Source organism: Uranotaenia lowii, chromosome 1 (assembly GCF_029784155.1).
Source record: "Uranotaenia lowii strain MFRU-FL chromosome 1, ASM2978415v1, whole genome shotgun sequence".
Lineage (NCBI taxonomy): Eukaryota > Metazoa > Arthropoda > Insecta > Diptera > Culicidae > Uranotaenia > Uranotaenia lowii.
Window position 1 is genome coordinate 118605254 of NC_073691.1, and position 26015 is coordinate 118631268.

The 26015-nt window shown below is 37.3% G+C and overlaps 2 protein-coding genes and 1 long non-coding RNA gene across 8 annotated transcripts in view; 1 reads left to right on the forward strand and 2 right to left on the reverse strand.

The window, feature by feature from the left end:
* Positions 1–512: 512 nt before the first annotated feature.
* LOC129737863 (uncharacterized) lies at positions 513–875 on the reverse strand. The gene has a single exon (XM_055729027.1). It carries the CDS (start codon positions 873–875, stop codon positions 513–515), a length of 363 nt encoding a protein of 120 aa, XP_055585002.1.
* A 7887-nt stretch (positions 876–8762) lies between these two features.
* Positions 8763–10267, reverse strand: LOC129739377 (uncharacterized). The gene is made up of 3 exons (XR_008735843.1): positions 10165–10267; positions 10022–10081; positions 8763–9951 (listed from the first exon to the last, which is right to left on the reverse strand). It is a non-coding gene; the product is annotated as an uncharacterized LOC129739377 (long non-coding RNA).
* LOC129739376 (uncharacterized) overlaps positions 10028–26015 on the forward strand; it is a 249532-nt gene continuing 233544 nt past the window's right edge. For all 6 annotated transcript variants that reach the window (XR_008735842.1, XM_055730795.1, XM_055730794.1 and 3 more), the window contains exon 1: positions 10028–10438. The gene's annotated coding sequence lies outside the window, so the exon portion shown is untranslated. The remainder of the gene's footprint in view (positions 10439–26015) is intronic.

Sequence of the window (26015 nt, forward strand, 5' to 3'; positions counted from 1 at the left end):
AACGTATATCCACTGACCATACTGACTGGACACTCGATTTCGTTTTCTGGATAATTTTTCCAACAGTACGCAATGTCGATTCCAGAGTGCGCATCGAACGATTTGAAGAAATGCTATCCCAGTTAGGAAATGCCACCAAACTTTGAAAATAAAACACGCAATTTCTACGATAAAATCGGTCTTAACAGGACCATTTTTCCTACAGCGCATTTTTTGTCAAATTTTCCAGGTTCGCCACCTGCCGTCGGTATTGCGAAACTGCAAAATCTGACAACAAAAAATTAGACAGAAAATAGTTGAATTTCGGTTCTAAGTGTCATGTCAGTGTGGTCAGTGGTATATCTGCGCCCCAACTTTAGCTTTTGTGCAGACGATGGTAGTTTCCGCTTCAAAATATCCAAATAAACCTCCTTGGTCATGATTCTATCGATGAGTTCAAGTTTTCCAACGCCGGATGTAGCCATAGATCCCCACACCATGACTCTTCCTGCAAATGAAAATCAAACTTATGCTCAGTTGTATGCTACTCTGCCCTTAAGACCTATCTTATGAAGACGATTTCGCACGGATTGTGATGTCAGTTGAATGGAAAATTCGCTTTCAATCTGTTTCGCAATTTTCGGAGCTGATAGTCCCCGGTCCAGCTCTGCCTTCTTCACGATAGCTCTGTCAATTCGGCCTGTAGCCTTTGAAGGACGCTCCGATCGCTTAGCTAGTGAGATTAAACCACACTGGTTGTATCCCTGAACAATCCTAGCAACCGTATCTTTATTAAGCTGGACAATATCGGCAATATTACGGTAGCTTTTGCCGGTTTTGTGATGTTCAACAATCAAATTTCGGATGCTGATCGGAATTTGTGCTTTTTTGGACATTTTGCAACCAATAACTTCCAATTTTGGACACGAAACGAAAACTTCAAGAGTGCTAAATGACAGCTAGACACAATGTTTACATTCAAGAAAGCTGCAGGCTACAAACTAAAACTTTGTAAAAAACACTTAAATCGTAGTATCCATTTGAGGGTGGATAAATTATTTTTGCGTATTTTTTACCCTTTTTCATAATTTATCACATAAAACCCCGAGAAAAGATATAAACGCCATATTTTCAATGGCAATACAATAAATAAACATAAAATGATAAATTGTGGAGGAACATTCATGAAATCAACTTGATTTTCACAAGAAAAACTCTACAATTGTACATTTGTGAAGTGGGTGGATAAACTTTTTTTGCATACTGTAGAAATATTTTTTATCCTAAGTAATAATTTCAGGAACTTGCACACCTCTGGCGACTGTGGAATGAAAATTTTTGTTTTCCCATATAAATTTCCATGCAAAATTAAAACTTGTCGCGTTTATTCAGCACTGGATGGATCGCTTCCAAAAAATTTATTGCTATTTCTGGCAGCAAAAACAACCAAAAAAAGTTATGAGATGTGACTTACATTTGTTCTGTTTAACCTGTTTTTTTTTTGGGATATGGTAAACTTTACAAACATGATGAAGGTATATAAAAGCAATCTCTTATTCCTCTTTTAAGTCATTTTTTTGTTTTTTTTTTTGTTTTGATTATAGTCGTTTTAACATTTTTATGTCATTCGCGACTTAATTTAAGTCATTATCAAACCTTCAAAAAAGCTTAAATTTGGTGTTATAATGAAATTATGAAGGTATTTTGCTTTGCAATAATTTTTATATTTTTGCTAGGCATACTTCCACCTACTTGAATGAAATTTAGTCCTTCTTAGATAATTTATTTACAAAAAAAACGATATAATTTTCTAATTTTTAAACTTCAACGAGTGATTGAAAAAAAAAACTTCACATAACTCGACTCTAATTTTATGTGGGATAGATTCCCACATTTCTGAACTACAACATGTTGCAAATTGGGCTGTCTATTTTTGTCATTTTTGGAGAACGGCTTTGAACAGTAGAAGACCTTTTCTTCAAATTTGACTTCTGAGGAAATAATCTTACGGATGGCGAACTAGATTGACTTGTAATTCGATCTTAAAATTCAGTTTTCTCGGAAATTCATTCAAAAACATGCCTATAACATGCCTATATTTTTCGGAGTTATCAGAAATAACGTCCAAAACACGGTTAAATCTCGGTTTCTAAAATAATCTACTGATTTTGATCAATTCATAGAACATCTTTGCTGATCAAAATTCATGAAATCTAATTGGAACATATGAAATAAATTAAAATAGTTATAGTTATATACCTTGTAATAAAATAAATCAGTAGAATATGATAAAAAAAACCTTTATAATTTTTTTTCATTAAAAATTGACATGAAGTGTTTGGTGATGAACACAACCATTTATAGACAACATGATATTTAAAAAAAACTTCATTATACGTTTATTTCAAAATTTTTATAAATATTTGCGAATATGTAAAAATAAAATCTTATCTTACATAAAATACTCATATGGATAAGGAAAAAAGAATGCAGTAGATAAATGATAAATAGAAATAGTGTTCAGCACCTCATCTGGAATTTATGTAACTGAATTGATTTAATTATATTTATGTTAAACTAGCTGACCCGGCAGACTTCGTTAAGCTTTTGAATTTCGCAAAAATAATGAACATTTAAATAAGCAGAAAATAGGTAAGTAATTATTTACGCTCATGAAACTGGATTGTTACCTTCAAACGGAGTGAACTTGAATAATTTCGTAATACTTCTGTCATATTATGGTAGTGCCTACCTCCAGGGGCAAAAATTTTCGAAGAAGTTTGACTTCCAACAAAACTGGAAAGCGAATATCTTCATTTACAGAGGATCCTTGACATCGATAGTTTCAATTCCCATTAACCAGAAGATAAGTGCCAAAAAATGTTTTGTTGAAATGTGTCGTCATTTTAGGCAGTTTTGATCAACTGTCTTTCCTGTTTCGCCAAAACCATGATTGAAATTTTCTTTATCGTATAGGTACCAAATTTGTAGAAATGGCGCAACACTTTTCATGGTATGAAATTTCGCGATTTTTTTTATGCTGCAAATATATAAATATCAACAAATTTCCATATACCATTCTGTTTTTCGTTATCTATCATGCATTTGATATGTTCTCTGTATTAGATAATCTCCTCTTTATTTTTAAAATCATCTTTTTTATATCGACTTTAACTTTATCATATTTATCGAGAAATGGATGCTTAAGCACTGAACAAAAAAAATTAGAACATTCAATATATGTGTATGTACATGGAATTTTTATTCACAGCAATTTCAAATCAAACGGTTATGAAATCTTTTTTAACTTTGAGATCTTGAATTCAAAATCAGAAATGAAATTCAAAAAAGTCTTTGCAAACCTAATTCAGTTTTCATTATCTCTGTTTTGGATCTTGAATCATATTTTTGTCGAGACTAAAATTTTTATTTTCCAAGCTTCTTGTATTTGAAGATGTTATTGAACCAATTATCTGTTCCTGATTTGTGATACTGAGTGTTGGATCAAATTATGAACTTTATTTTTACAAAGTCAACCCTATTTATATCCTTAATTTTGTTCAGTTTTTTAGCACCTTAGTATGAAAGGAAGAAGTGGATAGTATCTAACATTTCCTTGGTTCTCTGATGAAATTCACATAGAATTACAAAGTTAATATCATTCTATTCTCGAACGAACTCATTACATTCTTGACGTTTACAAAAACCAAGTTAATCAATTTATGGTCGTCTTATTCTAATAATTAAAAATAAAACCTTCTCTTGGTGTTATACCATAAATATTTCATTGTTATCTGTTCAGTTGTTTTGGATATGTCAAAACTTCCACAGTCATACGTAGAATATTATTTTTCTTAAATAATATGACAATCTTTCATTTAACTGGAAAATAAACAAAACAAAATACGGAGTAAATAAAAGAAATCAGAATTTTTCCCGAGCGTATCCTGGTCAGGCAAATTTATTTGATCTAAAAATCTAACCATATCTGGGCATTTGATTTCAAAATTGTCAATCCAAATTTCGGGCAATACCAACAAATTTGGGCTAAATTCAGAAACTACTCATAAAAAAAATTAAAACAAAAAGCACTTCAATAATTTTTTTTCTTCGAAACACATCAGAAATTTTGAATCGTATTTTAAGCATCCAACCGTGCATGATTATTATGTTAAAAGTTGCTCAAAAAATTCCGTTTTAGTACGCAAAATTTAAAAAATAATAACTTAATAAGACATTTTTTAAATTTGGCAAATGAAATGACTAAATCCGGAAATTTTGGGTTTTTTTCATCAAAATCCGGACAACCGGGCTGGACGACTTAACCGGGCCCTTTAAATTTTGTTTTATCAATTACCCGGTCAAATCCGGGTAAAACCGGGCAATCCGGCTAGCTTTGGATAAATCAGCTTCAAAAATGTTAAAGTTGCCTTGATGCTGAAGCAAAAATGACAATTTTCGAAAGTAGATATACTCCATGTCGGCTTATTGCCTTCTTTTTTTTCACACCATACGGAAGGTGAACAATTACATCCAAGTATCCATTTTACTGGTGCCACGTGAAAAGTACACTTGCAACGAAAATGGGCGCCAAAACTGCCTAAAGAGAGATGGATGAACATCAGTAAGCCTTGATTGCTTTAGGCGCCTTGCTACTCTGGGTGATTCGAATGAAAAAAAAAAAAGGGAAATTGGGTGCCATGACTTTTATTTGATACAAATAAAAACTAAAAATTAATTTTCAAATTCCACAAAAACATTTTCGAAATTATCTCTCCGTTGTGTTATTCTTCGCGTGAAGACGCACACAACAAAAAAAATCGCATGCAAATCGGATGATCCAGTGAAGAGTTTTGCGTGTTCGTACATTTCTGTATGGGCTGTCTCTCTCCCTGTTTTATATATATAGATTTGAGTGGATTTGAACTCCAATGAACCTTTCAGAGATATGAGACATTTTGCAGCAAGCTGCTAGAAAATTTTAACACTAGACCCACTTACTGAGATACCTTTTATAATATTTCAATTGCTTCCCTTAAAATTTGAAAAATAATTTTTTTTGGGCGAATATGGAAATAATAAGTTATTTCCAGTGAAAATATGATTAATGCATGGATCACGATGAATCAGGACGCACTGTTTAATATACCATTGCGCTCCTAGTTGCTAGATCTGGAATGTTTTGACAGTACTTTGTTCGGAAATGTTTCCTCTATCAGTGCTGAAAATTTCATTGCGATTCGTTTTGCTCCAAAAAAGTTACACGTGATGGAAGCCGCGAGACGAAAATTAATTTTGGACACCCACGTCAAAAACGAAATGCGTGTGCAACGTTCTCAAACGTTTCCGTGAGATGCATACTATCGATCGGCAGTGTGGAATCCCGGTTCTGGACCCTATTGAGGTTCAAATCCAGACTCCCGCACAACTGACCTGATGACTACCTAGATACAATAGAAGTCAGTTGTGCTAGCAATTGCTCACCTTCGTCTACATACTTCTTAGCTCTCAGATACTCTCTTTCATCGTGAGAGCAGAGGCATATTCTAGGATGCCACATTCTCCCCTTTTTTTAAAATTGCTTAGTTATTTTTATTGATAACTAGCTGATCCCATACGAACTCCGTTTCGCTTTAAACTTAGAATATGTCATGAATAGTTTGTATGAAAGAAAATTGCCAAGCATTTTCCAAATGCACTTCTGAATTCATTGTTAAGTAATAATTGCAAAAATATTGGTCGATCACTTTGTCTGTCGTCTGCTACTAAATTTGAAATCAGAAATCCTTTGACCGTGCCAAAAAACCACGTGTATATATTTCGACTCGATCATTGCATAACAACGCAATTATTGCCAAAAAGCTAAACCCCTTTCGGCGGCTCTCATACAATCTTTGATGACTGAAATCGATTGCCCTCCCCTCAAAACTCCCGTGTGCAAATTTTCAAAGCAATCCATTGTATAATAACGTCAATATTGCTAAAAACAGTGAAAAATTAATTGATATGGACGACCCCTTTCGTCGACCCCTGGCAAAGCATTTGACATCTGAAATTGGTTGCTCGTCCTTGAAAACTACCGTGTGTAAACTTTCATCCCAATCCGATGTAAAATAACGACGATATTGCAAAAATATTGAAAGGTTAATACGGACGACCCCTTTTGCCGGCCCCTTACACTGAATTCAGTACCTGAAATCCATTGCTCATCTCTCAAAACTCTTGTGTACCAATTTTCGTCTGAATCCGATGTATAATAACGACAATATCGCATCAACAGTGAATAGTTAATATGGACGACCCCTTTGGGCGACCCTTGATATTAGTTTGGATAAGTGAAATCAGTTGTTTGTCCCTAATAACTTCTATGTGCAAATTTTCACCCCAAATCCGATGTATAAAAACGTCAATATCACTAAGATACTGAAAATTTAATAAGGACGACCCCTTTTGCCGGCCCCTTACACTGAATTTGATACCTCAAATTGATTGCACGTCACTCAAAACTATCGTGTACCAATTTTCATCTGAATACGATGTATAATAACGTCAATATCGCAAAAACATTAATCAGTTGATATGGACGACCCCTTTGGCCGACCCCAGACCCTAAATTTGATAACTGTAATCGATTGCTCGTCTCTTAAAACACTCATGTGCAAATTTTCATCACAATCCGACGGAAAATAACGTCAATAACGTGAAAACAATATTTGTCTTGTATGGACGACCCCCTTCAGAAGGGGTCGTCCAAAAATCTAAAAACATTTTTCATCATTCCTGGTCCTAATGAGCACCCATGCCAAATTTCAGATCTCTAGCTCTTAAGACGGCTGAGTCTATAGAGGACAAACAAACAAACAAACAAACAAACAAACATACAGATAATTGCTTTTTATATATATAGATATAATGGGCTGACTCGGCTCTTAATCTGTTATCGATGACCATGGGTTGAAACCCGGCTCACAATCGGCTGCCATGGGCTGAAACCCGGCTCTTAATATTTTACCGATGGCCATGGGCTGAAACCCGGCTTACTATCGGTTGCCATGGGCTGAAACCCGGCTATGTTAATTTATATATTTTATTTTTATTTTCTCACTCGACGGCCATGGGCTGAAACCCGGTTCACTATCGATTCAGTATTTCAGGTTTTATTTTAATCTCAAATATATTACACTCACTTTATTCCCAAATCAATAACACTCTCTAATACAATCCGATGTACAGGGTTTATCTATTACGGATATTTAATCTCAAATTTTAAAACATGTTTGCCTTTTAGGGCGGTCAGATTCTACTTTGCCTGATAAGGCCGCTCTTCGCCCTAATGGGCAGTCAGAACTCTCTTGGCCTTATTGGGCGGTCGAATGCCTCTTTGCCCTATAGGTTGGTCGAATACCTCTTTGCCCTATAGGGCGGTCGAATACTTCTTTACCCTATAGGGTGGTCGAATACCTCTTTGCCCTAAAGAGCGGTCGGATCCCTCGATGCCTAAAGGCTTTGTATGACCAGTGCTAGGTTTCCCTCAAGCACTGGCCTATTCCTCCCTCCTTCCTGAGGGGAAATGCAAAAACACTGGCATGGATCGCCAATGTGGAATCCCGGCACTGGGCACTATTGAGGTCCAAATCAAGAACCCCCCACAACTGGCTTGATGACTACCTAGATACAATAGAGGTCAGTTGTGCTAGCGATTGCGCACCTTCGTTTACATACTTCTTACCGGACATTGAAGATGAATGTAGAAGCCAAAGGACGTGCCCGGAAGTTATACAACAAGATTCCAACGAGGTACGACGGATGCTTCCTCATGGATGACGAAACGTACGTGAAGATGGATTTTGGGCAGCTTCCTGGCCAAAAATTTTATAAAGCCACTGCAGTGGTATACTGAACTGGTTAGGGTGATGTCCTCGGCAAGTTCGAATTCGTTTTTGCCGATAAATTTGCAAGAAAGTGTTTGATCTGGCAAGGTATTTGCAGCGGCGGACGAAAAACCCCTGTTTTTGTGAAAAACAAGACCATGGGCTCCAAAATGTACAAGGAGGAGTGCCTGAAAAACGTTTTTTTTCGTACATAAGATCTCACAAAGGACCAGTAAAGTTTTAGCCAGATTTGGCAAGCTGCCACTACAGTAAAAAAGTACTACAGTGGTATCGGGCCAACGGGTGGATTTTGTCGAAAAGGACATCAACTCACCCAACTGCCCTCAACTCCGCCCTATCGAAAATTTGTCAAGCAGAAGACGAAGAAGAATAGTAGGACGACTTGGGATGAAACAGAGATGAAGAGATTGTGGAATAAAATGGCCGCTGAAGTCAGCGAATAGGGTGTCCAAACTATGATGAGGGGTACTCGACGAAATGTTCAAAAATTCATCAAAACACTATCGGTATAATTTTTTTTATTTTTTCTTTAAAGTGCAATAAAAATCCTACATTTTGAGTACAAAACATTTTTATTTCGTTTACATAGCTCCGAGATAGACCCGTTTTGAGGCGTCCAGATTCATAGTGATCCATACTTCATTAAACAATTTCAGTTAGTTTCAGAAGCAAAAATCAAAGTGAGAAAATGTGTTGTTTTGTTGAAAAAATAGGAAATCCAAAATAAAGTATGAGTAAGTAAGCTAGTGAATTTTATGTGAAATCTGATACCCCCTGCGTTTAAAAAGAAAAAAAAACAATAAATTTTGTTTAGAAAATTTCTGCCCAGTCTTTTTCACCTGCTTTTGCTAAAATTTCAGTAAAATATTGCGACGATTCATTTTTCCCTAGATTGCTAAAATTTTAACAGAAAGAAAATGCTTAGTTGACTACTAAATTTCGAGCTGGTCAATTTCAAGCTAAATTTTCTAAAGTCTCTGGCTTCGAAAATTTTGTGTGTAGGCAAGTATTCCGATTTTCAAGAAAATAATAACTTTATACTTTCAATTCTTTTAACCGACCAAAGGAAGAAAAAAAAACAATATCAGCACTGTTATGGAACAAGAATCGAGCATTTAAGCAGTGCAGTGGAATGGATTTCGAGACTCGTTTTTAAACCTACCGTAGTCGGTTTTTCCAAGAAACATCACTCCTAGCGCTTGTTGGGGCTTTCGAGTGTCCTTCTGACAACAGTCTGTTGGGCCATCAACATCATTCAGGCAGGAACAAGAACTACCGACCATGCAACTCCTCATCCAGAAGAAGAGAGCTTTCGCCATGGCGAGTGAGAGATGAAGGAGCAGCAAGTCCTGTTGACTGGTTAGTGAGAGGCTGGATGTTGAAACTTTTCACGCGTGGATGTGAGCAGATGGAAAATGAGACTAAAATGTGCCTTTCTCTCACGAGGGGGGTTGAATTTTATCCTTCGGGGGGCCAAGTCGATGTCATACGACGACGGCGACGACGGCTTGCTTGAATCACTTGCAGCATCAATTTTCAGTTGAGTTTGTACAGCCACTACGTCGGGAAGTGTCGCCTTTGCGTGTGCCGAGCCTACTTTGTTAGCAGCAGCCAGAAGAAGCATAGTGTGTTGCCCTTCTTCACACACAAAGGATCATAAAAAAGGATACAAATTTGATGGAGCCTGTCCTGGCCAGCAATTTTAGCTTTCTTGTCAAGAAAGAGCAGCATTAGCGGCCCATTTAAGCATCCATAATTCGCGTTATCCTTTTTTCACGTGTGTGAAGTTCATTACTCGACTGTCTAGGATTTTTTTAGGTAGTAGATTTCAATTCGATTCGGGTGTAGTCTCGTGCTCGGTGTCTAGTAGGAATCTGCGTGGCGTGGCTTTTCAATCAGGGATCTGAGAAAAGGAGAAAAGTTATAAGCATAGTCAGGAATAGTCAAAGAAGAAGTTTGATCCTTATCCACGTCCGTCGGTTTTTTCTTTCTAAGGTTGGTTATTTCTGAATCCGTGTGATTTGCTTTCGCTGATCTGCGGAAGGGCTAGCGACCAAGTGGACGTTAAAGGTGAATTTTGCTGCGAGTTTTTAGTTTTCTTCATTTAATGTTTTACTGTTCAATTTTTCAACGATTGGATCTAAATTTACCTTAAGGTTAATTTTCCTCCCGGTTGGAGAAGTGTCGTTAGAGTGCTGTTGTGCTGGAGCCTGTTTGAGAAAAAAAATGCTGAAAAATTAACGCGAACCAAGAAGAACAAAGAGGCACTCGGAGAAAACTCATCTGGAATTACATCAATTTCTGCTGCCTTCGCTTCGTTCCTTGTGACCGCTGATCCGATTTCCGCGCGTCTAGCTTTAGTCCTTCCGGTGCTTTAACTTTTCGGGAAGCGAAAGTATAACAGTGCTGAGTGAGGAAACAGAATAAAAGCATCCAGAAGCAAGCTCCGCGAGTGTATCGGTGATTGTGTTTGTGGGTTTGTGTGTATTTTCTTTTACAGGTAAACAAGAGTCTCGAACGAAGCAGCGAAAGAGGATTTTACTGAAGTGTGTTTGTCATAATGATCAGTAAGTGCACTTTTTTGCTCAAGTTTTCCTCCGTCATTCATTGTTGTGTAGATTGTAGTGTTTTATGCATTTTTCCAGCCCTCATACAAATCTGTTTCCAAACGGTAGGTATATCTTCAGAAGTTCGTTCCGGCCGATGATGCAAGGTTGATAAAAAAAAGCAAACTTTATGGTCTCTCATACATATGCAAATGAAATAACGTTTAAACGTACACAGCTGAATAATTCAAAGAGCGATAAAAATTTAGAGCACATGGAAGGAGCACGGTTGGTGCCCTCCCAGTCTGCGTTTGGTGTGTGCGAAAGTGACATTTCGGTGAGCCCTCTGGCGGTCGATGGTCGGTCGGTCGGTCTATCGGTTGTGGGTTGCATTTTTTCCCATTTTGTCCCCCCGACAAGACCATGCTCGAACTGCTGCTCATAGAGTTTGCTCACTTCATAGAATTTTATCCCGGATAGCTCTCATTTGCTCACTTTTTTGTACTTTGTGATGAGATGTCAGTGAGATCTTTCACTTCTCGGGAAGATTACTCACTCATTCGTTGTGGTGGTAAACTGCATCGTAATTCGATCAGGCTAATAGCAACTTTTTAATTCAATGGAGACCTTTCAAAGGTTTGTCAAACACCTCTGTGTGAGAATCGATCTGATGCTATTTTTACACGCAACATGGAGCGTAGGGAAAAACATGATGGAAAACAATAACCGAAAACATATGTGCCCATATAGAATAATTCTTTGATTGGTTTTTCGAATGGCATCTCAAATGGAAGCTTTAATTTGATATGCTTTACAATGGAACCTCTGAATACAAAAGATAAATCTTTCATGCTATGTGTAACATTCTATATATATCTTGCATGAGCTTTCATTACGTCGTATGAAAAATCTTGAAAATTCTTAGAAATCTACTGCATAAGTTATCAAAACAACTTTAAAATTTGTATTTCACATATAGAATATGTTGTCTAGACTACACAATATAGTCATGTCAGTTTTTGTTTTTTTTGTTGTTGTTGTAGCTTAGTTCTTTTAGAAATGGGACAGTTTGACACGAATGCGTGTATCTCAAAAACCTTTCGGTTGATCAAAATACTTTCTATGACGGAAATGAAGTTATCTTATGATAATTCATGAAAAAAAATTGGAAAAAAATTATTGTTTTTTTATAAGATACAATTTTACTTTACTCTTGGTACCTCCCATCGGCCGACCGGCGTACACTTTTTTGAGTCATGATATGATCAGTTTTTCAAACTTATACTTCGTCTAATCTGTATTTTAGGTGGCTACATCCTCCTCCATTCATTTCTGCTACTTTTTGGTCAAAAACTTTTCTTTTAAAAGAAACTGTGGGCAATTTAGTGGATACAGCTGTTTCAAAATTAACAAATTTTATTATTTTTGAGCCATTTTATTGAACGTTTTAATGGAATTTCTGCTGGTAATATCTGACAATAACGAAGTTAAACCATCATGAAATTGAACTTACAGGGTCCGGCAATTGAACTGCTACATTACTTCAACAGTAATAATTTCGTTGCACACGAAACAGTATTGAACGACCCCTCGTTGCTTTGTTTAATTAAATCTTAGCTATCATTGGATGTAAGTGTTACTTTTGTAATCAGGTGTTATTTACCGACGAGAAACTCTCCACCGTAGGGGGAAGTGTTCCTAAATGCGCATGTTGGGTAATATGCGCATACAGCCGATAGGCGATATGGCAGGAGATTCAACGTATCTAATTAGTGCAGTTTGAGGGTAATACGCTATTGAAACATGGCATGAAGAAATTTGATTGTTATATAAAGCCAAAAAAATTTAAAAATTCAAACAAGATTTTTGTCAGTTTTGTTATAATATACAGCAGTTCGTGAATAAGCAGAACGACAGAGTTTGGTTGCCAGACAGATCACGAAGCCATGCCGACTTGCAGACGGCCACCCGGCGACAACCCCCAGCATCGGTGATGGTTTGGACCGGAATCCCCCGTGATGGCCGGACTCCGCTGGTTTTTGTCCCTGACGGAGTCAAGATCAACCAAAATACACATCGGGAACTAGTTCTACAGAATATCGTCGGACCGATTTTAACCAACCTCAATTACTATGGAGCCCTGGTCTTGGCAACAACTTGTCGGTCGATTCCACATCGGTGATGAGTACGGCAAGTGCCTCTTTAGTGGATGGGACTGTCTTGAATGGAATGCATCAAAGAAACGGTATACGGAACCAGTGTAATCGAATGTTGGATTTAGTGTTCACTGATGAGTCTGTTTTGATCAGCACCATCATCGAGACCAGCTAAGTTGTTGTTCCAATAAACGTGCATCATCCTCCGTTTGAGTTTGCTATTTCTTTCCCTGAACTTGTAGCTTTTGTTGATGAATTCGATTATTATCGATCTTGGTTGATATTTTTCGGTGAAAATTAAGTCAAATCCAAACAACTTCTTACCGTTTCGGCTTAGGGGAGAATGAGGATACTTGATCCCTGGGGATACTTGATTCCTTAGCTATATCTCGAAACTGGAATGTCTTACAAAGTTCAAATGTTCTAGAAAAATGTGCCAAAATGAACAAAATAACAATGCTTGTAGTTTAAAAAATTTTAACAAAATAATTGTTTGAGTAATTGAACTTTGTTTGAAAAATTTCACAAAATGTAACTTGAAGATCTTTTTTCATCACTTTAAAATGTCCCTTACATGGGAAAATTATGAAAAAAATATTTGTTCCAATGTATCAATTGTTCGAGCGTAAAATGAACTTCATTATGCCATATTTTCAATGCAATGGAAAACTCTCAACTTTTTTCAGAAAAAGTTTTCTAAAATGTTGATTATGGGTACATTTGATCCCCTCGAGTTGGGTACAATTGATCTTCTTTCCAAACGGCATATTCTTCTCCTGAATTGATCATTATGATTGCTAAATATGAAATTACTAATATTTATCCAAAAACTAATATTTATCAAACAATTGTCTGAAGAAAAGAGCAAAAATAATTAATTTTCTCATAATTATAAAAAATAGCGCCTTTAAGTATGCAATGATTTTGCGTTGAGACAAAGTTATAGAATTTTCTTCTTATGTCTGCTACAAATTGTGAAATGAGAACAAACATGACCAAAACTTTCAAATAACATTCTATCTTAGGGTTTTGTTTGATTTTTACACAAGGATTAGGGCTTCCTGAATAAAAAATCAAGTCTCGTTCAATAAGGGATCAAGTCTCCCCTAACTTCAAAAAAATTGCATTTTTTTTACTCCCACGAAAATGCTTCTAGTTCATCAACGGGTTTAAGTATTGAGCTTATTTTTGGAGCATATAAACTTGAAGTTATAAGCTGTCAGAAAATGTCAAAGACGGCGAGTTGCTATATTATTCCAGAAAGATATGGTGAAAATAAGAAAAGGGGATCAAGTATCCCCACTCTCCCCTACTGTTTTGTTTCGGCCATCAAAACAGTAAGCCGAAACGTAAAGAAGTTGTTTGGATTTGACTTAATTTTCACCGAAAAATATCAACCAAAATCGATAATAACAATTAGCGGTGATCAAAAATCGTCCCCATGAATTCGATGCATCTGCTCGTAATTTTCGTCGTGCTGATTTTGAGTTAATGAACCGAGCGCTATCTGAAATTGACGGGACAATTCTCCAAAGATGTACTGATGTAGATATGGCTGTGAGTACATTCTGCTCCATTATGACTGAAGTTTTCGATAATTCTGTACCGCTGGTCCGACCTCCGCTCCAAACTTCTTGGACAAATATTCGACTAAAACGGTTAAAACGGCTTCGATTAAAATCGCTACGACAGTTTAGTAGCTCCCGCTGTCCGTTTATCAAAATGAAATTGAATGATGCCACCAGAATATATCGGATCTACAATCGTTTTTGCTACCGTCGCTATTTGGATCGCACGCAATCTAAGCTTCGCCGCAATCCAAAAACGTTCTGGAAGTTTGTTAACAATAAAAGGAAGGAGTCTGGTCTACCTGCGATGCTTCATTTGAAAGACAGAACTGCCAAATCTTCTGCTAAGAAATGCAACCGCTTTGCAAGTCATTTTTCCAGTGTTTTCCGATGCATTGGTTAAGTACAGATCAAATCAATGCAGCCGTCACTCTGTTACCCAGAGATGTGTTAGACCTCGACATCTTTGCGAAAACTGAAGAAATGGTTCTTGATGCTATCAACAATTTGAAGTTTTCTACCTCAAACGGAAAAGATGGAATAGCTTCTTGCGTTTTGAAAAGGTGTAGCGCCATACTAGTAAAGCCTCTAACTCATATATTTAATCAGTCCTTCGATCAACGAAAATTTCCTGACTTCTTGAAAAGATCATTCATGAGCTCTGTCTTTAAAAAAGGTGACAAACAGGATGTGTGTAGTTATCGAGGTGATACGTCGCTTGCTGCCTGCTCGAAAGTTTTGGAGAGGATCGCCAATGATGTAATGTTTTCAGCGTGCCGGAATTGGATTTCTGAAAATCAGCATGGATTTTTTTCCTAAACGATCAGTAACCACAAACCTGACAGATTTTACCTCATTATGTTTATCCAATATCGATGGCGGATGCTATATATACCTACGGATATTACTGTCGCGTTCGATTCAGTGAATCACGAAATTTTGCTCAGAAAGTTACGTCGTTTAGGGTTTTCAGAAAGACTATGTGTATGGATCAGGAGCTACCTAACAAACCGTCGTTAAGCAGTCAGAATTGGCTCCGCTGAATCAACCGAATTCAATCCGATTGCAGGAGTACCACAAGGTAGTAATTTGGGACCATTATTGTTCACGCTGTTCTGCAATGATATTAACACGCTTCTTGCTGGATGTGGAGTACTCATGTATGCGGATGATCTGAAAAATTTTCAGATCATAAACAGTCTTACTGATTGCTTCAAATTACAACATTACCTTGATATTTACAGTAGTGAACTGGTGTGCTGTCAACCTTCTGGTTTTTTATCATAACATTTGGACGCAGGAAACAACCTTTCTTGTACGATTATAACATTGTTGGCGAACAATTACATCGCGTATACCGAATAAAGGATCTTGGTGTTATTTAAGACACTCATATGACTTTTAAGCACCATTACTCTGCTACTATTGAAAAAGCTAACCGGATGCTGGGATTTATAATTCATTTGAGCAAAGAATTTACTGATCCTGCCTGCCTACGAGCTCTATACTGCTGTTTGGTCCGTTCAACATTAGAATCTGCAAGCCTTGTGTGGTGGCCATTTGAAGCTGTGTGGATTGCACGTTTTGAAGCAATTCAAAGAAGATTTGTTCGGGAATTGCCTTGGGAGAATGCTCAGCGTTGTGCTTTATTGAATCTTCACACAATCTCGGATCGTCATGCCATCGGCCAATCACTGTTCGTGGCGAAGGTTTGACGAAATGAAATCGACTGTTCATGGTTGCTATCTCGCTGTAATATCTATGCACCTGAAAGAGCTCTGCGAAATCGAGACTGGCTTTCACTCGAATCAAGAAGTACGCGGTATGGTAGTAACGACCCTTTACGGTCTGCAAATTTAGCTTCCTACGATTTTATACGCATTTTGACTTCAATGTATGTACTACAACCTATAAACGGCGTATTGAATCTTATCTAAGAGACGAATTCAGAAATAATAGTTGAAAAATCCTCGCTCGAGCAATCTATTCATGTAACCTTAAATTAAGTTTATCATTCACTTACTTACTTACTTACTTAATGGTCCCACGCCGATCCTCCGGTGCATAGGGCCGTGGTAAAAGACCTCCACTGTTGACGATCCGGAGCCAGCGTCTTCACTTGGTCCCAGTCAAGACTCTCGTCGACAGTTCGGATTTCAGCGGCTAGGCTTCGCCGCCACGAGTTTCTGGGTCTGCCTCTTCTTCGATGTCCTTCTGGATTCCAATCTAGCGCCTCTCTGCAAATCTCGTTTTCATCTTTTCGCAGCGTGTGCCCAATCCATCTCCATTTAAGTTCCCGAATCTCGATTTCTAGCGCCCTTTGATGACACCGGCGATGTATTTCCTCATTCGAGATCCAGTTGCCAGGCCACCAAGCGCGGATGATATTCCGCAGGCAGCGGTTTACAAATACTTGCAGTTTTCGCGTCGTCACCGCATATGTGCACCAAGTTTCGCACTCGTACAGCAATACGGATTTGACGTTTGAGTTGAAGATTCGAATTTTCGTTCGTATAGAGATCTGGCGTGACCGCCAGATGTTTCGGAGACTCGCAAATGCGAAACGGGCCTTTTCTGATCCGGGTTTCGATGTCTTTCCTGGTACCACCATCAGGCGTTATCTGGCTACCCAGATACTGGGAGCACTCCACTTTCTCAACTTGTTGCCCAGCTACCATGAAACTGGAGGGATTTCGTGTGTTGATCTCCATCGACTTGGTCTTTCCGACATTGACTTTGAGACCTGCTGCCTTGGAACTTTTGGTGAGGTCGTCGAGTTTGCTCTGCATGTCCGGTTGTGTTTGGGCGAGCAAAACAATATCGTCAGCCAGGTCAAGGTCGTTCAGTTGCTCCATTGTTGAAGGATTCCACGGCAATCCTCGATTCGGTGCACAGTCGATCGATCCAGTCAGAATCTCATCCATTACGATTAGAAAAAGCAGCGGTGATAAGATACATCCTTGTCTCACTCCAGCAGTTACCGGGATTGGTTCGGACAAGACACCGTCGTGCAAGACCTTGCACGAAAATGCCTCGTATTGTGCTTCGATAAGATGGACTAGTTTCTCTGGGACCCCTCGTCGCCTTAGAGCCGCCCAGATGTTTTTATGGTTAAGTCGGTCGAATGCTTTTTCGAAATCAACAAACACCAGCAGAAGAGAGTCCTGGAATTCGTTGATTTGTTCCAGTATGATTCGTAGCGTTGTGATGTGGTCCACACATGATCGTCCGAATCGGAATCCAGCTTGTTGCCGTCGGAGTGTAGCGTCGATTTTCTCCTGGATACTGTTCAGGATCACTTTGCAGAGTACTTTGAGGGTTGTACAGATCAACGTTATGCCTCGCCAGTTACCGCACTCTGTCAGGTCTCCTTTACGAGGATAACCCTGCATCCAATCGGCCGGGAATGTTGCAGTATCCCAGATGTCAGCGAAAAGACGATGCGTGCTGACAGGGTAGGGTCGGCTTTCAGCATTTCAGCAGGGATGCAATCGATCCCAGATGTTTTGTTGGATTTCATGTTTTTGATTGCCGCTACTATTTCAACCAGCGAAGGCGCTTCCGAGTTGACGCCATTTATGCGACTTACCGTTGGCGCTTCGAGCTGCGGATTCTGTTGGCCATCGCTATTCGTGACTCGGAAGAGTTGTTCGAAGTGCTCAGTCCATCGTTTGAGCTGATCTGTTCGATCGGTCAATAACTGACCTGCTCGGTCTTTCAGCGGCATTCTTGCATTAGTCCTTGCACCACTGAGGCGGCGAGAAATGTCATAAAATAATCGGATATCTCCATTGGCGGCGGCTCTTTCTCCCTCTTTGGCTAGGGAGTTTGTCCAGGCTCTCTTGTCTCGTCTACAAGTTCGTTTAACTGCCTTTTCCAGCTCCGCATATCGTAAGCGGGCGGCTGTTTTGGCTGACCCGGTACATGCCTGCTCAATTCCGACTTTCGCCTTTCTCCGATCATCGACCATCTTCCAAGTTTCATCCGACATCCATTCACTTCTTTTTCCACGAACTTTACCGAGAGTACCATGGCTCGTCGTGATAAAGGCATTCTTGATTCCGCATCACTGTTCTTCGACTGTTCCGTCTGTCGGCAATTCCGAGGCTCGGGATTCTAGCTGTTCAACGCCCTTTTCACCTCTGGATTCTCCAGCCGACGGACGTCGTACCGACACCCGACTTTCTCCTAGCGCCGTTGGACACACGCAACTCTCAGTCGTATTTCGCCAAGGACGAGGTGATGGTCAGATGCAATGTCTGCGCTTCGTTTGTTGCGGACTTCAAGAAGGCTCCTTCTCCATTTTCGGCTGATGCAGATGTGGTCAATTTGATTTTCTGTTCGACCATCTTGGGATACCCAAGTGACCTTATGTGCTGGTCGATGGGGGAAGAGCGATTCATTAATCACCATGTTGTTGTTGCCACAAAATTCTACAAACAGCTCTCCGTTTTCGCTCATCTGTCCTAGACCATGGCGCCCCATGATGCGCTCAAGGTCCTGATTGTCGGAGCCAATCTTTGCGTTGAAATCGCCCAAATGGATTTGAATGTCACCCTTCGGAATTTTCTCTACCATGCTGTTCAGTTGACTGTAAAACTGCTCTTTCTCCTGCAAGTCGGCAACGTCAGTTGGCGCATAACACTGGACAATTGTAAGGTTTCAAACCCGTGTTCTAAATCTGGCTACGATTATTCTTTCGTTTATCGGTTCCCATCTAATCAGGGCCCATAGTTGTCTTCTATGTCAGATGATTTTAAAAGCAACAATAAATAAATAAATAAATAAATAAAACTTTTGGTTTACATTTTGTTTCATACGACATGTAGATGACGTTTTTCTGAATGATAGATCTACATCAACAACTTCACATGTTTTTAGCAATATGGTTTATTTTTCCAAAGCAAGATTTATGGCATTGATTGGATGGATTGCATGGATTGAGCTTCAGCCTTGACGTATGATTATTATAAGTTACTACCATTTCCAATTAGACCAAAACAAATATTAAATTCTTCTTTTGTCGAAATCAGCCCCTCCCCCTTTTGATTTTTTCGAAAAAATTGATAAGTTTTGTATACATACAAATAAATTGCATGCAAGCTTTTGTCAAACTAGTTCCAGAGCGAGAAAATAAAGGTGGAAAACTTCTTAATTTGCAACGTGTGGCTAGACTGAGCGGATAACTTTAGTAAGAGAACGTCACACGTTTTATGATGTGACGGGGCTTCACAGGAAATACACCCGTTACACGAATATGGGTCCCATGGCGACGACACAATTTTTAATTTTTGAATCGGCTAAAACACGCGTTCCCCACCGGTGTGAGAGAAAATATTTAAAACGGATACACTTTCATTGTAGACACTCAACAATTGAGAAGAAAAACCCATTTAATTAGAAAAATTATAAAGTTTGAGTTTCACACAATCTAACATCTTAAAATTCATTCTACGAATATCATTTTTGACAAAACCGTCATATCAATTATTCTACCAGGATTTCATTACCTCAAAAGCCAAAATGACTACACAGTGAGAAAAAAAGGTTAAAACAAAAAAACATTTTCATTCAAAAATTGAACAAATTTTTGTACTTGTTTGGCAAAACATTATCAATATTTTGACAATAAAAGTTTTAACTCAATGATAAATTTTCCCCAAGACTGCGAGTAATTTTGACTTCTGAGAAAAAAGTTATTAGAGTTTTATTTTTGTTTTTTTAAATCTACAATCGATTATATTGATCAATTCGGTATCGAATTTTGAATACGGCAAATGCGCTAACATCACTGTTTCGAGAAAAACGCGTTCAAAGTGAAAGCTCCGTAAGCCAAAGCAAAAATTTTATTTTGTTTTCGCTGTTTCTCGAAAACCAAATATCCTTCAGTTAACGTTGTGCATTCATAATGTAGAGCTCTGAACGTACTTTATCACCCAGCTGATAACTCCATTTGTTTACATTTGGCGTATTCGCCCTATTCAAAATTCACTAACGAATTGCTCTCGTGCCAGTGGAAAATAAACGAAAACGCTTTCTGTGATAAATTGAATTGAAATCAATTCCAATTGAATTAAATTCCTCCCAATTTAAACGAAATGGACAACATTTTTACAAAATCTACGAGAATACCAATATAATCGATCAATTTTGAGTACTCGAACGGACTAAACATGTTGGCAAACATGCTACTTTTACGTATTTTTAAGTCAAATTTTCATGATTATGAGTTGTTTGTAATGTCGACAACTTTTTTAGCCAGAAATTCAAAAAAAAAATTTTCGAAGAATCATATAAGTGTAGTCAATGGTTCAATATAAAAACCGTGAGATTTCGTTACAATATTGTCACTGAATCCTTTTTTAAGTGCTGTCCCAACGGTGTATGCAAAACATGGTTTTCGACCACGCTAAAACAACCCGTCCGGCAAAGGTGGCGTAAATTGCTGTTTTAGCACAGTTATCGATTTCAAAATTCCCAACAGTTATACGCATTTGTTCCAAATTCATGCAAATTTGAAGCAGGATTTCAAAATATACGACAGACCGATTTAGACGTTTGGGGCTCACGGTGAGAAAATTTTAGCCAATGATGATTATTTTCACACATGTTTGGGTAGCATTGGGTGTAATAATTGTTTCTTTTTGCAAAATAATTTCAATGTTTTTTCTCGCCAAAGAGGTCAAAACGTAACACAGAAAAAGCGAAGCAAGCCTTGATGGAGTGCGGTCTGAGGCAAAGAGTAGAATTGCACTGATGAGTTTCCAAAACCGATCTAGTCCAGTTATCACAACCTACATAACAAATTAAAAATTAAAAGAAACATACAGGTGAACCTCCTCATCCATTAACGAAACTTTATTAATTTAAATATATTCTTATAAATAATCTTCGAAGTTTGATAGAAGGATCTTAAGGATCGTTTTTGAAAACACATAAGTGTATCAGGAACAAAACTAAGGAAAACAAGTTAGTTGAAAGAAAATTTGAACACATTTTTTACTTTACTTTTAAACTTTTTATCACTGCCTCAAAGATAGAAATAGGAGTTTCCTTAAGAAAAATCTAGGAGCATAGGAGGTGTAGGAAAACTTGATCGCACCATTCACCAAAATGGATCCTGATCTATAACCATTCCCCTACTAACAAAACCCTTCCTTGGATATTTAAATATAGATTCGCAGACGTATAAACGGTTTCTATGGTTGGTGATATTGACTTACCTTTTTTCTGAGTTTTTCAAAATTAGTCTTTGGAATATTTAGGGACAAAAGGTTGTTGATTGATCCTAGAATGTATCCTACTAACAATCCTTCCTTCATTCCTCATTGACTTATAGGACGTGGCCGGCGCCGTTATTGTTCATTTTCAAAGGTAGAGCATGAGTTTTGTGCATTGTGAATGAAATGCTAATCCCAAGCACCATTTTTTTGGCCCTTGCACAAAACTGATCAAACGACAAAATGATCAATCACGGAGTAGAAACCATTGGCGAGGTGGAACTTGTTTTGCCAGCCACGCCAGCGATCAAGGAATTTGAAGTGCGTAAGTTGAACAAAGTCTAATATAATGTGTTATCTGAAGTTCCATATGAATGATCATTTCTAAGCACTTCAAGTTCAATGATTTAAAGTGATTATGAGTAGTCATCTACGCTAAGCTAAGCTAAAACCGGTCAAAACGTAACACAAATTGAGAAAACATGTTAACAAAAAACCGTATCAAGTATAAAAAATTTATGTCACACTATTCTTGACTTTAAATTTTAATAAATAGCTTTTGGCCTCAACAAATTAGTGAGCCCAGTCAGCGTTTCTCGAGTTCAAACGTTATATGAATAAGAAAAGGAAAATGAGAGAAGCATCCTAATGAAATTAACGCAAAACAACAATAAACTCAAAAAAAATTAAAAAATTTGACCGATTTTTGTCAAAAGTTATTAGCAATTTGTTACTTTGATTTATCGGCCTAGCGGTGAAAAGTGATGTCCTTTTTAGTAGGGACATCTAAAGATTATGAAATTTTTATATAGATGGATAGAAGGTTAGAAGAAATGAAAGATGGTGAAAATGAGCGGGTAGAATTTGTCTAGAAGCATTACCATCACATACCAAATTTTTGTTCCTCACGAGCCTACTACTATGAAGTGGTAGATACAGATAGAGTTGCATCTACCACCACACATTAGTAGGCTTAGCGTGGTCCGCCCCACAAGCGAGAACTTGTAGTGCGGACGAACAAAAAGATGGTATGTGATCGCTCAGATAAGCTCCCTTTAACTCAGAAACGCATCTATCGATGTTTAAGTCTTCTCAGTTTGTTATCTTCGCATTCGTTACATGCGGGGTTTGCATGCAAAACGGTACGGTCGATAGTCTGATAGTGACCAACCACCGATGCTATGATGTCGTGTTTTTATTTCTTTTTGGCCAAAGTTATTTAATTTTATGAAGAGATTAACCACCGTAATTTTTATTTGTTACTTTGATTTATCGGCCTAGCGGTGAAAAGTGATGTCCTTTTTAGTAGGGACATCTAAAGATTATGAAATTTTTATATAGATGGACTAGCAGACCCGGTAAACTTCGTCTTACCATGTTAAACTTGGCGTCAATTTAGTTTTTTTTTCGCTGTTTGACTTAAAAACAACATCAAGTCTTGAGTTGTTAATCGTATCGCTTTCTTGAACATGTCCTAGTTTTTTAACATATCCATCTTTTCCGTTTGCTCGAATTGTCCCGCTCAATTATATCGGAATCAAATCTAGGAATTTTAACTCAATTCCACGGGTTTTTTTTTTAATAAATTATTAAAAAATTCTCTCCTATCAATTTTACATGCATATTACATGAATCCTTTTCGTTTACTTTTCTTTGATTCGGATGCTTTGAATATTGGCGAATGAAATCAGGTAACAGCTTCCCGTTGCAAATTCGATTTTTTCAGCACTCAACGCGTTGCAACGTTACCATCAAACTTGGCAAGCCTCTTGCTTAAAAAAAATCTACTCTTTATAACTTGTTCCATAAATAACATATGTGATTATATCTATGTTTTAATTATTGAATACCATTTAGTTGATTTTCTCCGCTTTGCTCGAGTTCACTTTAAGGTTTAAATCGAAATCAAAAGTTTCTCATTTATTGGAATTCATTGCATATGAAACTTTATGGAAGAAGAATTTTTAATATCGGGACAATTTTTGGAGTTTTGCCCAATATTCTGCCTAGCGCAGCACTTTTAGCTCCCGAGTAGCTTTTGATGGTATATTTTTTTTAGAACTGAAGAAATAAAAACATTAGATAAGATTTTTTACAAACCATTTTCCAGCAGCTTCACTTTCCTCGCCTTTGGAAGCAGTGGTTTTTTATTTCCATATTTTCATCAAAATTATGTTAAAAAAAAAAGTTCGCCTTTTTTTTTATTTGTTCGAGCAAAAAAGGCAAATTAAATCAAGAAGACTTTATTTATTGGGTTAATGTTCAAAGGAATTGAATTTGGTTTTGAAAGGAGAAAATTTATGTTTAATTTTTTTGTTTTTCAACCGTATTAAAGCATTTTCATTTTAATTTTTTCCTTAAAGACATACCTGCCAATTTAAACCATTGTTGTCTGATTTAAAATTTTCCTAAACAGTGTTAAAGGTGATTTGCGATTCTGTTTAAGATTATGTGATATTTTCAATATTCAATAACATTTAATTGGATTGCAGGTTTTGAAAAATTAAATACATAAAATAGAACTAATCTTTTAAGGCTACGATCATTTCATCATTTTTTCTGGAAATTTTCATGTACATTTACCTCGAAATTTACCTCGACATTTAAAAATTTTAAATATCCGCTTCAAATTTAACACTCGGGATACCCTATCTGACTATTTTAGAGAAAAATTGGTATATGTTTCATGGCTAAAAGGCGTGTTGCCACTTGTTTCACCGTGTGAAATGACAGGAGTTAATATTATTTTCAACACTTTTAGGTCATAATAAAAACTTATCAAAAAAAAATTCTGCTTCTGCTATCAAAAAATTATGCTTCTGGAAAATCAACAACGAAAAAAAAATTACAACAAACAATCGGATCTAAAGTCTTTTCTATGTAGTCAAAATTTGTTAAACAAAAACACACATTTATGTTAAGTACGTACTTGAATTCTGTGTAAACAAACAGGGAACCTGTAAACAGTTTTTTGGTGAACGGTTTAAAAAAAAAGTTAAGTTTATTTAGTCAGATTGTGTATTTGGGCCCAACCATTTATAAATTAAGAAATCATGCATACATTTTTTTGTAAATGTTGAACGTTTGCAATTCTTTGCATTCGGCTTTTAAATGAACATCAATCCTATATAATCTATTTTAAAGGACAGGTTCTTGTTCAGTTCATGTGTCTGTTCATTTGCAACGGATTTTGTGGTTGTTCTATAAAATTAGAGGCGCTTGATACAACTTCTGTGAAGCACATTTGTACATGTTCGTAAAATATTTCTAGCGAATTGGATTATAAACCAAATCTTTCCATTTCTCTTTTTTCAAATGTCCGCAAAGAGTCATACCATTATTTCATACGCATCAGTACTAAATTCATATTATTCAGACAACAATTCCTTCTTTAAATAACACGAATTAAAGTTTTAATTTTTTCATATCGTTTAAATGGTTTTGATTTGATCGGCAAAATATCAATCTGGATCAAATGTAAGCGTCATGCTTTACTGTGTGCTGTACAAATGATCTAGGAATCAAGAAGAAAAAAAACACATCTAGGCTTCATATGGCCACCACGTGCATTCAAAATATGCTTGGTTGAGAAATGCGCGCCAAAATATTCCAACTGATCAGTATGCTATGCCATAGTTACTAACCTCCTACGACGCTTGCTCGCGACGCCTCGACCATGGAGACGAAAAACAAACCGCCCGGCGCCGAAAAGAAAGAAAATCTCGATAAAATTGAAGGCCATGACTTTAATTTGATTCAATTTATTACAAATTTAATGATTACGGACAATTGATGCGACTTTTTGTTGTTTTTGTTCGATATAAACCGATTCGCATGCCCACAGAATATTCTAAAAATAATTTCATTTGAATCGGTTGGATCATTTCGGAGGAGTAGTACTACAAACACCGTTACAAGAGAATTTTATATAATAGATAGAAGGTTAGAAGAAATGAAAGATGGTGAAAATGAGCGGGTAGAATTTGTCTAGAAGCATTACCATCACATACCAAATTTTTGTTCCTCATGAGCCTACTACTATGAAGTGGTAGATACAGATAGAGTTGCATCTACCACCACACATTAGTAGGCTTAGCGTGGTCCGCCCCACAAGCGAGAACTTGTAGTGCGGACGAACAAAAAGATGGTATGTGATCGCTCAGATAAGCTCCCTTTAACTCAGAAACGCATCTATCGATGTTTAAGTCTTCTCAGTTTGTTATCTTCGCATTCGTTACATGCGGGGTTTGCATGCGAAACGGTACGGTCGATAGTCTGATAGTGACCAACCACCGATGCTATGATGTCGTGTTTTTATTTCTTTTTGTCCAAAGTTATTTAATTTTATGAAGAGATTAACCACCGTAATTTTTATTTGTTACTTTGATTTATCGGCCTAGCGGTGAAAAGTGATGTCCTTTTTAGTAGGGACATCTAAAGATTATGAAATTTTTATATAGAGGGATAGAAGGTTAGAAGAAATGAAAGATGGTGAAAATGAGCGGGTAGAATTTGTCTAGAAGCATTACCATCACATACCAAATTTTTGTTCCTTACGAGCCTACTACTATGAGGAACAAAAATTTGGTATGTGATGGTAATGCTTCTAGACAAATTCTACCCGCTCATTTTCACCATCTTTCATTTCTTCTAA

Coding starts and splice junctions, on each gene's coding strand:
- LOC129737863 (XM_055729027.1), bottom strand. CDS start 875: ATGTCCAAAAAAGCACAAATTCCGATCAGCATCCGAAATTTGATTGTT.